General features: G+C 36.5%; 1 protein-coding gene across 1 annotated transcript in view; it reads left to right on the top strand.

Moving 5' to 3' along the window:
- Positions 1 to 16,792, top strand: part of DIAPH3 (diaphanous related formin 3) — a 514,561-nt gene that overhangs the window by 213,070 nt on the left and 284,699 nt on the right. Inside the window, exon 18 of the mRNA XM_043580147.1 lies at positions 13,459 to 13,554. Coding sequence (XP_043436082.1) covers positions 13,459 to 13,554 — 96 coding nt within the window. The remainder of the gene's footprint in view (positions 1 to 13,458; positions 13,555 to 16,792) is intronic.

Below are 16,792 nucleotides of genomic sequence, written 5' to 3'. Positions count from 1 at the left end.
TGTAGTAAGGTAAAGGAAACTTTGGTTTATTATTTGAATTGTTGTACAGTGATTTTTAGCAATTTATTTTTCCTAGAAAACATTTCCAGAATCATAGGACAACTTGCAGGACTAGTGTGCTAAGTTTTTGTTGTTGTTGTTGTTGTTTTTAACTACATATTTTACACGTTTAACTGGGAAGTAAAAAGGAGACTTTGCTTTAGCCAATGTAAATGAATCTCAAAAATTTAACAAGATATGTGAGTCATTTATTTGATTTTTAAATAGTCACTGCTTAGAAATGACCTTAGCTTTCCAAAGTGAAAGAAATTTTCGTCAAGTATATTACATACACAGGCTTCCATTAATTCAGTAAACTGCTTTCAGAAAGCAGAGTATTCGATAGTTAATTATTCCAAATGGTGCCGGTGATCAAAAGGGACACCCATTTGTAATGAAAGGAATCTGTGTAATGGTTGTCCTGAAGAATGTTTGCTCAAGTGTGAGGGTAGAAGTAATTGATGTGGTGCAAGTTGCATACATCTTCCTCAGGCTTAGAAGGAGCAGCCTGCGAAAAGGTGAGAAAGCATTGTGAGTATACAAGTAACCAAGTAAAGAGGACTAAGAGTTTAAATTTTAAATCGTTGGATGTCAAGTATGATATAACTTCATAGAAATGCATGTTTTAATATGTTCCTTTTTGGACATTTGTATGTGTTTGTAGTGAGAAAAGTGTTTGCAGTCCTCACTGACTTCTTAGAATTTGGAATGTAATACTTGCTGCTAGTATATTTTTTCCTACTGGAATTGCAGGGAAATTTATATCCAATGTGAATTTCTCCATTATTTGCAAAGTCTAGTGTAATGTAGCATTTACTTCTGAAAATGACACGTACACCGACTCTTCAGCAGTGGCATGTCTCCTGTTGACCTCTTCACAGAGCAAGATAGTCTTGTAGGTAGGCGCGCTTGCTGCCTAAACAGCACTCTTGCTTTCCAGAACTAGCTGCACATTGGTTGAAGGCCATTCTTCCTTTGGCGGCCCAGACAGGAAGCTGGGCGCAAATACCCTCTGTTCTTAGGTTTCCAAACCCTCTTCTGTCTTCTTTTATCTCAGACCCTTCTCCCACAGCCCTTTTCTATCTGTGGGAGGAAGAAGGGAGCACACCCTCTGTGGTTGGGTGTAAATTCTGATCTTACCTCCTCTGATCTTCTGCAAGTTTTCTTTTGGTCCAAGACCTTCTTTTTGTCTTCCTTGTGTCCGTCCTTACCTTCTATTCTGCATCTTCCCTTTGCACGGTGGAATCCTGTCCTGTTTTACATAGTTAAAGGAAAATGTTGTGGGCTCATTTCAGCACATTCTCCCTGTAAGTACCCAGCTCTCGAATTGAACCACATAGCTTTCAAGACTATTGTCTCATTGTAGATATTAACAGAAACTTCATTTTACGCTCAGTGTTGAGGAATGACCTCTTACTCTGAGAGTTATCTTTCTGCTTGAGGAAGCAAATGCCATTGATCCTGAAATGGCAAGGCTATGGGAAAAATCTCCAGATAGAAAAAAAAAAAAAATTAATCATCAGCATCTCCAATTGTTACCAGGCTGTACTTTCTCTGTAGGGTGGAATGAATCTTAGTCATTCTGCCTTTAATTCCATTCAGTTCTCATGTCGTCACATTTGTAGTTTCTACTGATAGGCCGGCTAGGCTCTGAATGACCAGGATCATCAAGTTTCTGGAGTGTAAAAAGCACAAACATGGAAATCTAGAGTCCTGATGTCCACTTGACAGACTCTTAGCTACTCTCTGCTTTAATTTTCTTACTGTAAAATAAAATTTTTATTAGGTGATGTTTTACTATTCATTTTAATGGGGGAGAAAGGATTTGAAGTTTTGAGAATTTCAAGTAATCATTTGAAATATGGATTCCATGTTTTTTGGGTAAAAAATAAGTAACATAATAAGAATATTGTTATGATTTATGAAAACATTTTAAAGATTAGGAATTTTGACATGCACCAGAGTCCCCAATTAATGGGTGTTTCTAGATGTCAAAAATGTTCTGTTTAGTATTTCATTTCCAGTTCTGCATTGGCTTATTGGTATATGTCTTTTGAACAGTAAATTTTACTGTCTGACATTTTCATGAAGCATTTAAACCAGAGATAGTTTTTAATTAGCAAGATAGGGTAGTTTACAGTAAGGGATATTTCGTTTCCGGTAAGGATTGTTCTCTACCATGGTGTTAATGCTTCTCTGCACAAGTGTCAGGTGGCTCAACATAATGTGAAGTAATTGAGTTTAAAGTGAGATTTTCTAATAAGATTTAAGCTACTGCACTCCCATTAATGAAAAGTTTCTTCCCATTCCCTTTCACAGAATGGTTCTCTTAAGTACTTTCTTCTTTTTCATAGCGCATTTGGTTAGTGTGCTAAACATAAGATGTTTTTGCGAGGGAGGCTGGAAGATACTGGAAAATGATGGTTTTATAAGAAAAACCTGTAACTTTTAAATATGAACATTAAGAAGGAGGTGGAAATGTTGCTTATCTTAAATTCTTAGAAGTATTTATGGGAGTTTGGGGGATTGTGAAACATCAGGGGATTTCTGAATCCTGTCTTGGTTCAGGCCCTCCTTTTTCCTTGGTAAGATATATGTACAGGGATCCACAACAAAGGAAGATAAAGCACCATTTTATTGTTAACATGGCTTTTGTCTGAATATACCAAAGGCCTAAGGCTGTCTCCTTCGCTAGAACCCAGCACGATAGATAGTTTATGTGCCAGCTGCCTATGTGGGGCAAAGACCAAGGAGATGAGAGGATCAGTTTCAGTGCTTGGAAAATGTCAGGCTGTCTTACCTGTGCTGACTCTTCAGTAGGTAAGGAAATAAAAGATGAGAGGGCCGTACTCCATGCTGAACCTTTTAAAGTGGAGGAGCAAGAAGAGGGTGGAAAGAGGAACTAAGATCTTCCTTTCATGTAAAAGACTACCCTTGCTTCCTCACTTGTCATCCCTATTGACAGAAGAGTTGACCCGGGCTGCCATAGTCACAGAAATTTAAGAGCTGAGCTGCGACATTCAAGGAAATGGAAATGTGATTAGGTTCTCGAAACACAGAATTGCCCAAGAAGTAAACTCCTTGTGCAATTTGGAGAGGTAATTCCGAATGAGATAAGAGAGGAAGGATTCTTCTGTAGCAGCATTGTCTGTGCCGTCAGATAAGCAGTCAAACTAGTTGTCCACGTTTGAGGTGTAGTGTGTGGTGAATGAACACATCCCTGTCCTTCAGCAGCTCTTGGGAAAGACCACATGCATTTTAAATGATCCCAGTTTGATCTAGTTTGAGAATTTGGGGTCACTTAGATTTATGTCTTTTCATTAAAAAAATTACCTAATCCCTACATTCATTTCTAAATCAAAAAGAGGTCAAACTAACATTATTAAAAAATCAAGTGGTTGGAGCACATGGGTGGCTCAGTTGGTTAAGTGTCAGACTTTGCCTCAGGTCATGATCTTGTGGTTCATGAGTTCGAGCCCCGCATCAGGCTCCGTGCTGACAGCTCGAAGCCTGCTGCTTCAGATTCTGTGTCTCCCTCTCTCTCTGCCCCCGCCCCCCCACCTTGCACTCTGTCTCTCAAAAATAAATAAACATTAAAAAAAAAAAAAGTAGTTTGAAATCCACCCTTGTATTTTTGTTTCTATTTTTTTCATGGTTAATTTACATAACATAAAATTTTATCAATTAAACCACATTTAAGCCTACAGGCCTATGGTATTAAGTACACTCATATTTTTGCACAACCGTCACCACCGTCCATCTCCAGAACTTTTTCACCTCTCTTGCTGACACTCTGTACCCATTAAACACCAACTCCCCATTCCTTTCTTGCCCATATAAAGATCATTTTTTTTAAAAGCATTTCCCTAATCCTAGTGTACATGAACCTCCTACTTCTCCCTTAACCACTTCCCAGTGGTTGAAAGGTACATGTGGGGTATTTGGGTTGCATGTGGGAAAGGTGGTACCTGGAAAAGAGGTCTGAACATGAGCCAAGAAGTTTGTATGACTATGTAGGATCTACATAATATGAGATCTAGCTTGAAGGGATGATAATCTAGATAAGTATCAAACGCCCAGGTTAAAACAAAAACAAAAATATCCTACGTTCAGGTGTTTGTGGGATAGAAAAGAGCCTAAGCTAGTTGATTCTAGAAAATAGGCTAGTCAAAGAATGGAGTTATAATTAGGTAGACCATTTAGATGCCAGGATGATCTGGAATAGTAGCTGGGAGCATCTTTGATCTCCCAGGACTAAAGATTTAATAACTAAGAAATTGGGGAAATGACTTGAATTTTCAACTGAACTATCAGAGATGGGAACATGAAATCGGAAGGACAGGAGAACTACTTATCAGAAAGACCATATAATAAATGTTGAGTTGAACAAATAACTAGTATTCTACTTCCTCCTCTTTTACACACGTACACATACTCACACACACATTATTTTTTGACCGGAGATGATGTGTATAACTCCTTTCCTAGGGCAATGCTAATAAGCCCATAAGTGGCAGCAAGTCCGTGGTTCTTACGGCAGGAGAGGGGTAGCAACTTTAGTTTTCTAATACTGAAACAAAATGTTAATTGGAAATAGACATTGACACTCCACATTCTGGTTAGTTTGTTGCAAAAATACAAGATCCTGAGGAATATAGGCATGCTGTCATTGAGTCTAATTAAGATTATTATAAAATTCTACTTCTTAAGCCTGAAATTCTCTCTCATTACGTTGGAATAATGGTCGTTTTTATGTCTGATCACATTTCTTCTCTCAAGGTGTAGATAATCACTCTGGCCATTTTGATGAAATTCTGTCTTTGTTTTCCTCACCCTCTGATACACCAGGGATGGTCTGCTCACTGTGTAGTATGGCATTCCTTCTTATCTGTTAGTTAATACAATTTATTGTTACCTTTTCTATTCCCAAGTTGCTTAGCACTGTGTGTACAAATACTAATAAGTTGGCTTATTAAGTCTTTCCATTCTACAGCATGCTAGATATCCTGAATTACCTGTGTCCTCATTTGGATTTAATCCTCCTTTTAAATTAGGAATGTACACTAAGTTCTCATTCTTTTTATAATAAGTTTTTTCCCCCTTTGGTACATTCTCTTGTGTATGCATTAGCATGCCATGCATTAACTTTTAGAGTCTTTGCTCTGTAATTTCTTTTAGCAGGGATATATTTTCACATGCTAACATTAGCTGAGGATATATGGGACTAGGTTGCACTGGGAAAAACAGTAGTTAGTAGAAAAATTATATTTTATGAGTACATGTATTATTCTATGACTGAGAAACCACAACATGTAAGAATTCCAAGGGTGCGGGTACTTACAGTGGGGAGACTTTGAGGATACATAATAAAAAAACCTTTATGATGTTTTTATGAATTGTGATGAACCAATAAAGATCATGTGACACTAGGCCTCCATGTTTTTTGGGCCGAATTTTTAACTGTTTCCTGATTCCTTTAGTTTTCCCTCTGACACCTTTCGTCCATTTCATCAAAGCTCATGTCAGTTTGAAATTAAATTATAACAGTTAGCACCAAGATACGCATGACAAATAGACCTGACTGACTGGGTTATTTTTCTCCCCAGCGTACAGCTTATTAAAACATTTTGTTGAATATATGAATTTGAAGGATATTGATATTTTCTTTGGTCTGAGCTCCTGTTTTTCTGTTATCTCAGTCTTAGTTATGAGGGAGTGTTTACACACAAGGGGACCTCAAGAACATGATTTTTTTAGTTTGTGGTGCTAATACTTTTGAAATGAGCAAAATCGCTAAGTTCTGTGATTGCAAAAAGGTCCTTAGAGATGCAGCAGTTTTTATAACCTGTCTTGATCGGTTTGTTATTCCATATGGGAATAAAAAGGGAGGAAACATATTTTTTTTTTTTTAATTTTTTTTTTCAACGTTTATTTATTTTTGGGACAGAGAGAGACAGAGCATGAACGGGGGAGGGGCAGAGAGAGAGGAAGACACAGAATCAGAAACAGGCTCCAGGCTCTGAGCCATCAGCCCAGAGCCCGACGCGGGGCTCGAACTCACAGACCGCGAGATCGTGACCTGGCTGAAGTCGGGCGCTTAACCGACTGCGCCACCCAGGCGCCCCAAAGGAGGAAACATATTTTTTGTTCAACTCTGTTGACTTGGTTTTGAAGTATGTTTCAAGTTTTTTATAGACCGTAATCCCAGGACTTGAATGATTCTTCTGTACATGTAGTAATGGTTAAAAAAATAAAACATTAAACAAAATTAGATACAGCTCTAATTGAGGATTTGTGAAATAGTGAAATCCTTCTCCCTGTTTGTGTAAGACTTGAGTTATACAGAAAAGTCCTTCAAGACTATTTGTTTTGTGACATTGGTTACTAAAATAGAATGTCGGATAAAAAGAAATATGCATTTGTTTGCTACACTTTTGATGATTGCTGTAGTTGAAATAATCTATTCCTCAGTATTTTAGTTAGTGCATTAGCTGCTTTTCTTCTTCTTCTTCTTAGCCTGAAATTGCCAAGCACACATCTCTTTGCTAGTAAAATACTCTGATTAGTTATGGCAGTCATATATTAATATTTGAATAGAAAGATAGCCTGTTTCTCTGTTTATTTTCTGTGTAGTTAGGTACATAGTCATTTATTTATGTGCCTAGAAATACTAAAACCGGGTTTGACAGATCAGATATGACTAAAGCTATTTATACTATTAAGGTTTTCAATACCAAAGCATTTACTTTGACATTTTGCCAAGGGGGTATTGCCAACTTAAAAAATAATTCATTCCAAGTTTTCACTTTTCTTCTATATATTCCATATCTTCTGCCTTCAAGCTGCCTAAATCTTCTTTGAAATAATATTCTCCTATCACAGATACTAGTAGTGGTAACTCTTAGAAATCTATTTTCCTTTCCCAGCTATTAGATTATCCTCAAATTCTGACACTTGAGGTTTTCAGGTCCAGTCTATTCACAATATATTGCTGGGTAACTGAATCGTATTCGGTTAGCTACCATTTGAAGTAGTGATGAGTGAATTCTTAATTTTTCCCTTTAGGAACTATGTATAATTTTCCATAGTGTTAAATCTTGCTCATTGTACTCAGGAAACCAAGCATTTCTCTTTGCTCCCCAGGTCCATTCACCTTTCCACTTTCTCTCCCAGTGAACATGGACATCGAGGAAAAATTCTATCCAGTGTCAATGAAAAGCTTAGGGAGTTATCTTTCTCTTACGTGCTGGGTTGTAGACTACTTTCCTCATGGGGATTCCTTGCCTCGGAGGCTGCTCTTAGCCTGTGGTGTGGTGGTCACTGCCATTGTCTGAGAGCTGGCCACCACCTAGCCCTTTGTGTGACCATGGGCAGGTAGCTCATAAACTCTGTGCTCAGGTTTCCTCATTAGTAGAATGAGGTAGTTAAACTTCATATTCAAGGACTGTTCTTCCAAAATCTGGACCTTATAAAATCTTGATACTTTTTATTAGCCCATTAGAACCTTGGCAGTTAGAAAGTAAGAAGAAAAACAATTGCAATTAATGCAAATAATCTTGACTTTATAGATGTCTTCTGGCCCCCACCTTTTACCCTATATGAATTCAGACTGTGCTAGGCCTCAGTTGTCATTTCCTAAATACATGATATGTGCGTGCTTTTTTTTCTATAGTTGACTTGATTTTATTGGCTTCTCTGAATATCACAAAGAATGCATATTTAATCTGGTACATGTCCTTTTATCCTCTCAAGGCTAGTGTAATCTAATGAACAAAGGTAATTTACTGTGAACATCTAACGTGTACAATTTACTAGCATTTGTGCTAAATGAATAACAGGAAAAAATTGAAACGTGTAGTATTTTACAAACATAGTGACATGAGATACATTCCAGGAAGCACCAATAAAAAAAGAATAAACAATTACTAGTAGCATTCATTGACTTAGAATACTCCATTATGGAACGAGAAGCCTGTGGTGTTGCCTTTTGTGTGGTATTACTTTAGTGGAGACTAGCTGCTTACATACCGATAACTGAATATTCTAGAATTTTTTGCAGTGAGAAAACAATGTATGAGAGAATATGTGAATCTCATTCCTGAAAAAAGATCCCATTTTAATCAATCTGATTAGAACATAATGCAAAATGAACTGGAATAAACTGTATAACCATGTACCATGGAATTAGGATTTTTAAGGGAAAATTTAGTATGAAAACAAAGATCCTGAAAGGAAATTTCTTTATAAAATTTTGCTATTTTTGAAACTTTGAAAATAGAAAAAGAATAAAGAGAAAAATGTAATTAAAAAAACACTTTTTCAGTTCATGGCTCTTGGCAACATAGAAAGTTTTGTCATCTTTGACTTCTTTCTGACATAAAACACTCATAAAATGCGGCATATGCTGTGTTAGTGATCAGAACCATTTTTGAACAGTATTAATCTTCTGTTGGAAAAATGCCGCCTTGTACAACCTCTCTAGGAAATAAGATTAAACACAGACCTCTAATGGCAAAAAAGCTAGATCACAAGTACAGATGGCCCTAATAGTTGGACTTTATGCTTCAGAGTTTTGTCTTACACTTGAGAAAATCTAGTGTTTTAGTGAAAGTGTTTTTTAGAATAGCCTTAGAAGAGGAACTCTACCAGTGGATGGGAGGAGCCCAAAAAGTGTTCTCCTATTGGCTCGTGAGCTGTGGTTAGGCACTCTGATTCTTGTCCCTTACCTCCTTGTCACTGCGGAGGCTGAGAGAGGTGATTGTCATCTATTGCCCTCTCACGGCCCGTCTTAGAGGTCCAGTGTGTCCCCAGGTCTTAGATGAGGGATGTAAGCCATGCTGAGGTTCGGTGGTGGGAGCTGGGGATGCAGGACCTGGTGGCAGATGCCAACCCCAAGTTCCCCTGTGAGTCTCTGCACTGTGTCATGGCTTATGTCTCACAGAAATGACGTGAGCAGAGGTAAATGAAATAGGACCTTGTGTATGAATTTCATTTCCACTAGACATCGTCCTTTGTTCTTATTCCTCTTGAATGCATCTTTATCATTGTTGCCAACATTTAGATATTGCTTCATCAGGACCTTTGTATAAGCATCTTTACTGCTATCACACTGATTTGAGGCAGTCTATTAGCTGGCTTCATTGTATTTGTTCAACCTTACCTAAAAACTTTTTCTTTTCGTGGTTAAGATTTTATCCAAATCAATCTATTTGGCTCATGGAGTGATTATCTGATTTCTACTGTTGTTTTTTTTAATCCTTTTGTTCTTTTCAGAAAGCTTTACTGCTTCATATCCTTTGGTCTGTATTCTGCTTACTATTTCAGTTGCATCTTTTCCCAATCGTCCTTTGGCTATGTAGTAATAGAGAAGAGAGGAGAAAACCATAATTTCATTGCATTATGGGAATGCTGATACGTTAAACTCAGTAAGAGTCTAATTTGTCATTTTTATGGAAAGGCAGAATTAGTTAAAATTATTTCAGCCTCTGATTTGGAGGTTGAAGTGGTCAAGCTTACTTGGTTATCTCCCCCTCCCCCACTTTGTTATTTTAATGTGACACCTAACATATTTTGAAACTAGAGGAAGGAATATTGGAGAGGAAGTCTTGTGATCACTGTCTTCAGATCTGCTGCTTGAAGTTACTTGCCCTAAGCATTCTTTTTCTCACTGTGATTATGGTGATAGCTGTAGTATGAGTACTGATGAGAATTATGCGAGGGAGTGTAACAGAAAGTGTTCAGGGCAATGCCTAGTAGATGGTCAGAACATGCTTAAAATTATTAGTTTCTTTAACTTTTTTTCTCTAAATAGGCTAGAAAATTTTTCAGAATGTCAAAGGAAATTGGTGTTAAGAAATGAACTGATTAAAAAAATGCTGGATTTTTTTTTTTTTTTTTTCCTGATGAAGGTAAAAAAACAATGTACATTTTCTAAAAAGTAGAGGATTGCCATTTGGTCAGGATATGGAAAGGAAGTCTACTAACATAATTTTTATTAGCCTTCATCTGAAAATTGTAAACCTTTTGTCTCATTTTGTTAACTACTAGGAGTAAGGTGACAAACGTGTCATTTTTGGTGGTAACTGGAAAAATCTATGACAGCGAGTGGACTAACTGGTAGGACTGTGCCCTGTATCTCCATTCCAGGTTTCTCTTTTCCACATCTGTACATACAGCCTCCTCTTGGACATGACTGTGTGGATGTACAAGAGCATCTCAAGCACAACGTGTTTAAAACTTGAGTATTTAAACATGTTTTTCATTTCTTGATGAATGAAATAAACACCATTATCATCTGCCTGGTTGTCCCGAGTGCCCTTCTCTTTTTCCCTTTTGTGTGCAGGTTCACACATACAAACCTACATCCCACAGATATTTACTGAATACCTGCTATGTATGTTTCAGACCATACTCTTGGTGCTAAGGATATAATGATGAACAAAGTTGCTACATTTTAAAACACTTTTTTTTTTGGAATGAGGGGAAGAAAGACAAATGGTAAATTGATAGTATGCCAAGAGTAAGTGCTTTGGAGGAGAAAAATAGGTATCATAATGGTGATTGGGAATACTGGGTGGGAGTTGCTATTCCATATAAGGCAGTAAGGGAAAGCAGGATTCTTTTGCTGCCTTGTGGTGAAGAGATTGCAGTCAGTCAAACCAGGAGGTGGGCGATGAGTTGAAGGCAGTTATGAACCAGGTGAGAAAGGATGGTAGGAAAAGCAGTAGCTGGGGAGATGGTAAGGAGTGCTTATCTCAAGGAACATTTTTGAGTTAGAGTCAACTGGGAAGTAGCAGAAAACAGGATGACTTCAAGCTTTTTGAGTTCAGCAGTTGCAACAAGAACATTCCCATTTTTTTGAGATGAGAAGAGAAGGTGTGGAGGGTGTGTGTGTACATGTGACGTTCAAGGTGCCCCTTAGACATCCAAGTAGAGATGTTGAAAGTAGACCCCTGGGTATTCACTCTGGAATTCAGGAGACAGATGTGGGCTGGATTCTCCTTTTGGAAATCATCCCTTCTGTCCATCCCAGTTTCTGCTGCTTCAGGTGAGGGCACCATTTTTTCTCCTTTGGATTTCTGTAACTCCCTCTGTCTTGACCTCCTACCCTCGTACTTTTCCACTCTTTCCATAGCCTGAGTTTTTTTCTAAAATGCAGTTATTTTGATATCTGTCACACACTTAAATCTCAGTGGCTCCTCATTGTCTGGAGGATAAAATCCAGACGTCTTAACCTGGCTTAAAAGGTTTTGCGTGATGTGGTCCCTGCTACTTTCTGGTGTCATTTACTTCTACTCAATATTCTCTGTTCTTACTATTCTCTCTTCTTTCTGTACCCTTCAAGTTCTTGCACCTTTAGATCTCCAAATACTATCCTTCCCTTATCTGATCCTTCCTCCTCCCACCCGAAAATCTTCTCTCCTACCTAACTCCTTTTCTCTTTCAAGCTTTTGATTAGATATTTATTACATGAAGACTGTCCCTGATAAGAATGGGTTATGGGATTCTTCTTTATTTAGCTTTGGTTTCTAATAAAATGTTACATATATATCCATGCATTGTAATTGGCATTTGCTTTGAATTTACTGCTGTTGGTCTTTATTTATTTTTTTAAATATAATTTATTGTCAAATTGGTTTCTATACAACACCCAGTGCTCATCCCAAAAAGGGCCCCCCTCCATTCCCATCACCTACTTCCCCCTCCCCCCCCCCCCCATCAACCCTTAGTCTATTCCAGGTCCTTAAGAGTCTCTTATGGTTTGCCTTCCTCCCTCTCTGTAACTCTTTTTTTTCCCCCTATTCTGTGAGGTCAGGATGTCTCTATTTTGTCTAACAGTGTATCTGTATTGCCTAGCACAACCCCTATTAATTGGTGCTTAATATTCATTTGAATGAAAGTATAAGCGAAGTTACTGATGATAAGCATGTATGCAAAATTTAGTAGTTTTTATATACCAGCCATAACTAGTTACAAACTATAGTGGGGAAAGGTAGAATTAACCACTCCCTCCACTTCCCATCCCCATACTTAAGAATATAATTTGGATTTACTTAGGACACCTAATAGTAACAGTGAGTATATAGGTTGCCTAGGAAGATCACTGTGGTAAGTTGAATAATTATAAACACATGTCATGTTGATGACTAGGAATTTTGAAAAATTGTCAACATATCAAATCTCCTTGAATCTATTTATAAATGCCTTGCAAGTCAAATGCAATTCAAATGAATTTTATTTTTGGAACTTTTGAATTACTCTAAAGTTCATGTAGAAAAATAAATGAAGGAGAAAAGGAAAGAAAATGTAGAAAGGGAAAAATGATTTGAACATTCAATTAAAAAAGATATATCATGCAGTGCTTAAGACAGAATGATAGTTGACCAGGAGTAGTACTTAGAGCAGTGGAACAGAATGAGAAACCCAGAAAAACAAATGTGGGATAAAAGTGTAATATAAAATTGGTTGAAAAGGATGATTATTAATAAAATGATAGAGATAATTAATATTTAGAAAAAATATAAAATTTGATCCCTCAAACTATGTAACAAAACATATAATAGGCTTTTTTGATAGAAAAATAACATAATGTGCCCTCTTAGATGTTTGAAGATTCTTTTAGAAGCTATTTCCCCAGTATTAGTGATTTATTTGTACATATCTAACAAACACTGCTCCATTATTCTTTGTTATCAAGATCCTAATTTTGTATGATTGGCCTTGACCGGAAGAGCTATCCATGAACACAAAGGAGAAGGAAGATGATAGGATGTTACAGATCTTAATTTTGACTATCCTATACCTTGCTGTGAGGACAGGTCATAGATTCGTGTTTAGCATGATGCTTATTCTGTTATTCTTTTACTAAGGAGAGGGAGGCTAGATGCATTTATTGATTTTAAAACACTCAGATAATGTAAGCTAAGTATCAAATTTTGACTGTTTTTATAGATATGGAAAACAAATAATAAACCATCTACTCTTCTGGTTTAGTATGAGCTATATTTTTAAATAAGCATGGTATATCAGACATAAAATAGCTGTGTGTGTTTGCTTAGCACTCTTTGAGCTAACTTCTTAACTTACCCTAAGTGTAAGTCTGTTTATTTCTGTAATTGTGTCCTGCATACTGTTCATATGAGCTAAGTGTTCTCATTGTTATGCCCAATGGTATTGGTTAAAATAATGCAATCAGCTTTATTTTTAGTTTTTCTGTTAGACCTTCACGTATTTACTCTTAGTTTTTCTAGCAGAAGAACCACCAGTGCCTATCTGAAACAGGCCTTGGGATGTCTATTATTTTTATATCCATGTTCTTTAAAAGATTTGTATCTTTTTTGTATTCTTTGATAATAGTTCACAAACTGTCCTTTTGCTGCTGAATGCCTTACTGACATGGATCTATCCTTGCTTTTACAGAGAGAAGAGAAGAGGAAGATTTGGAAGAGAAGAAAGCTATTAAGAAAAAAATTAAAGAGCTTAAATTTTTAGATTCTAAAATTGCCCAGAACCTTTGTATGTATCAAACTTCAATACTATTACATTAGCAAAACACTGGAGGTGGTTCCTTTAAATTATTTCTTTATGACTTGTTTTTCATTTTATGTTATTTTAATATTTTATTATTTGCATAATAACTTCAAAGATAATTCATTTAAGCAAATGATGGGTTAAATTTTTCAAATTATAATGTACTTTAGGAAAAAAGCTAAGGAAAGGATTTAGAATGCATGTTATATAGCTGAAAAAAAAAGGCTATCCTTTGTCTAAGCATATAAATAACAAGGAATTTGGGTGACAACATCATATTTTAAAAAATAGTAGTGGATTATTTCTTTTATACCTCTGAATCTCTATTATTTTTGATACTTGATCACACACAAAAGAGGTTGGAATATTAATGGAAATTAGGATGATGAGAAAAATGAATTCCATTATCCCATCTGAGCAGTTCAAAGCCTTTCCTCAAAAGTAATGACTGGAAATATTTTAGATTTAATTACTGTTACAGGAGCTAAATACTTAGCATTGAATTGTCTTTCTGACAGAATTACTATGGGAGAAGAGGGCAAAGAGTTTTGCTTCTAACTCATTTCTAACTGCAACTTAAATGCATCAAAGATAGTTTGCTTGGAACTGAGATAATAGGATATGTATGTTATTTTCTGATGTTATGAGAGGGATGCAATGTGGAGAATCTAGAGGCATGAAAAGTTAACATGGCTTTTAGTCTTCCTTTCAATTATTACATGCCTCAAGAGAGCTTTTAGCAAGTATTGGAACAAAAATTCTTTGGTGAGAGGATAAAGATCCATGCTATTGATTAAAGAGGGAATTATGTTAGAGGCAGTAAGCGTGAAAGACAGAGTTGACATTCCTTTTGTGAAAGTTTTGCGATCTCCTTTCTTTCCTGTTTACTCTGACAGAGGGCCACCCCTTTTCTGCAGTGTAGGTATGCCAAGATCCACATGGATAGTGTGTAGACGTTAATGCTATTGGCCAAGATATTGCTCTCTGTTTCTGGGGCACAAGTTGATACCTTTGAAGTTAGATGTCATCATGTGACTTGCTTGGGCCAATGATAGTATAAGCGGAGATGAGATAGCTTTTGTGGTGGAGCATTTATTGGTGGTGTGAGAAACTCCAGTGCCCTTTCCCCTGCACCCAGTATGGCAGTCAAAATCGTGTCTATCACCCTGATGAGAAGATCACAAGTATCAGGGCTCTGTCTTTCTGATGTGTAATGGACATGTAGTCTGAATTAGAGATAATTTACGTGTATGTGTATGTGTGTGCATGATTAGACTACTGAGATTTGGGGGACTGTTACATGATACAGGCATTTCAGGGAATTTTCCCCCTTAAAGGAACATTGTCTGGCTTCAAAGCATTATTAACTTAGATAATGACAAAAAAATTATATTCTCTGTGATGTGAAAAACATAGATTTTCTTGAAAAGTGTCTATGACCCACATTACAAATTCCTAGTCTAGACTCTAAACAGCCTTGTTAGGGGTCCTGGAGAAGTACCAATTCAAATGGATTTTTTTTTTTTTTTTTTTAATTTTAAGGGAAAGAGAGAGAGGGAGTGAGCAGAGGAGGGTCAGAGAGAGAGGGGGAGCGAGAGAATCCCAAGCAGGCTCCGCACAGTGTGGAGCCAGATGCGGTGATTGACCTTAGGAACTGTGAGGTCGTGACCTGAGCTGTAATCAAGTTGGACACTTAACCAACTGTGCCATCCAGGCGCCCCTTACATAGAATTCTTTTTAGATGAGTCAGTCATAATAAGTTAGCTTAAATATCTATCTCAAAGTTGAATAATTGACTTTAGTATTATTTATATATGACAGAACATGTGCTAAATGGGATTTCAAATTTAATTGCATTGGTTAATAATTATTGATTACCTTTCTGTGTTCTAAATTTGGCCCTTTAATCTTAACTACAACCCTATCACATAGGAAGTAGCATTGATGTTGCAGATGGGTATAACCGTTCAGTGACTTGAATAAGGTTGCCTGTTTTGAAAATAATAGGTATAGCATACACTATTCCTGTTTAGAGATAACAGAATCACATTTTCATGGAGAAGGATATTGTTTGTCTTTTTTGCTTTAGCTGAATATATGGAAAAAAAATATATATATATATATTCTTTTAATTATTAAACACATTTTAAAGTATAATATTGAAAAGTCCAGAATTTATGCCATTCATATTATGATGTAATCCATTCCTGGATTATTCTTGCCCTCTCTGATTGTAGCAAGTGTTATGATTTAAGCTTTAAGAAGCTTTAGCAACCTATAATCTTGACCATAATTATAATCTGATTCACAGCTGTTTTTTGTCTTTGAAATTCAGCCTTTTGAGATACTGAGTTGTGGGAAGAGTCTTGTGATAGGACAAGACAGAGTCTTGCCACTTAGAAATCTGCAATACATTCTCTTAGATTTCTCTTAACTGAAATATTTGACAGAATTTTGAGGAAAGGATGTAAAATCTACTCTCTTATTTACCTATTTATTCAAAAGTGTGTTAGGTTCCCTATGTTTGAGTTCATAAAGGTTTTGGCAGAGACCCTGCGCTGAGCACAAAAGAATTCCAGGCACTCGAGGATCAAGAGAGCCCTCAGGAGTTTTACAAGGTTCATATGCTTTACCAGATTTTTGGAATATTAGAGCTCTAAAGGGAGGAACCCTGGAATCTATGAATTAATGTAAAGATTTAAATATTTATAAGTTCCCTTGAAGAAAACATGTGTGACTGGTTCCAAAATCTGCACACTTTACATTTCTTCACTGAACTCAAAGCTTCCAGTGGGACCTATATAGTCACATTTTGAAGGGTAAGATGCGTGTTAGTAAAAATATTCACTTTAACGGGTCTTTTGGAGGCTTTAAATGAGTATCTCCTATCCTCAGTAACTTCTAATTTGTTTTTTAAGGATCTATGCTTGTCTTCTGAATTGTGTGGATGCATTAGGCCATTTTCAACTTTTCTGTCATTTTTTCCCCCTCAGAGCAAATGTTTGCCAGAAATCTTATTCATAAACTATAAAAAAAATTGTTCAGTCTTTATAGATATAGGTGTTTAATGTGCATGTTATTTTAACTGTAGAATATTAATACTGGAAGGCAGAGAATGAATTACAAATATAGATGAAAGTAAAGGAATAAATAATGTCCATTCACACAGTAAACCCTTCTGTTAACATTTTTATCTTTTTATATAGTTGTTACTATATTAGTT

The sequence above is a fragment of the Prionailurus bengalensis genome, chromosome A1, assembly GCF_016509475.1.
Source record: "Prionailurus bengalensis isolate Pbe53 chromosome A1, Fcat_Pben_1.1_paternal_pri, whole genome shotgun sequence".
In the NCBI taxonomy this organism is placed as follows: Eukaryota; Metazoa; Chordata; class Mammalia; order Carnivora; family Felidae; genus Prionailurus; species Prionailurus bengalensis.
This window is presented reverse-complemented; position numbering and strand designations above follow the sequence as displayed.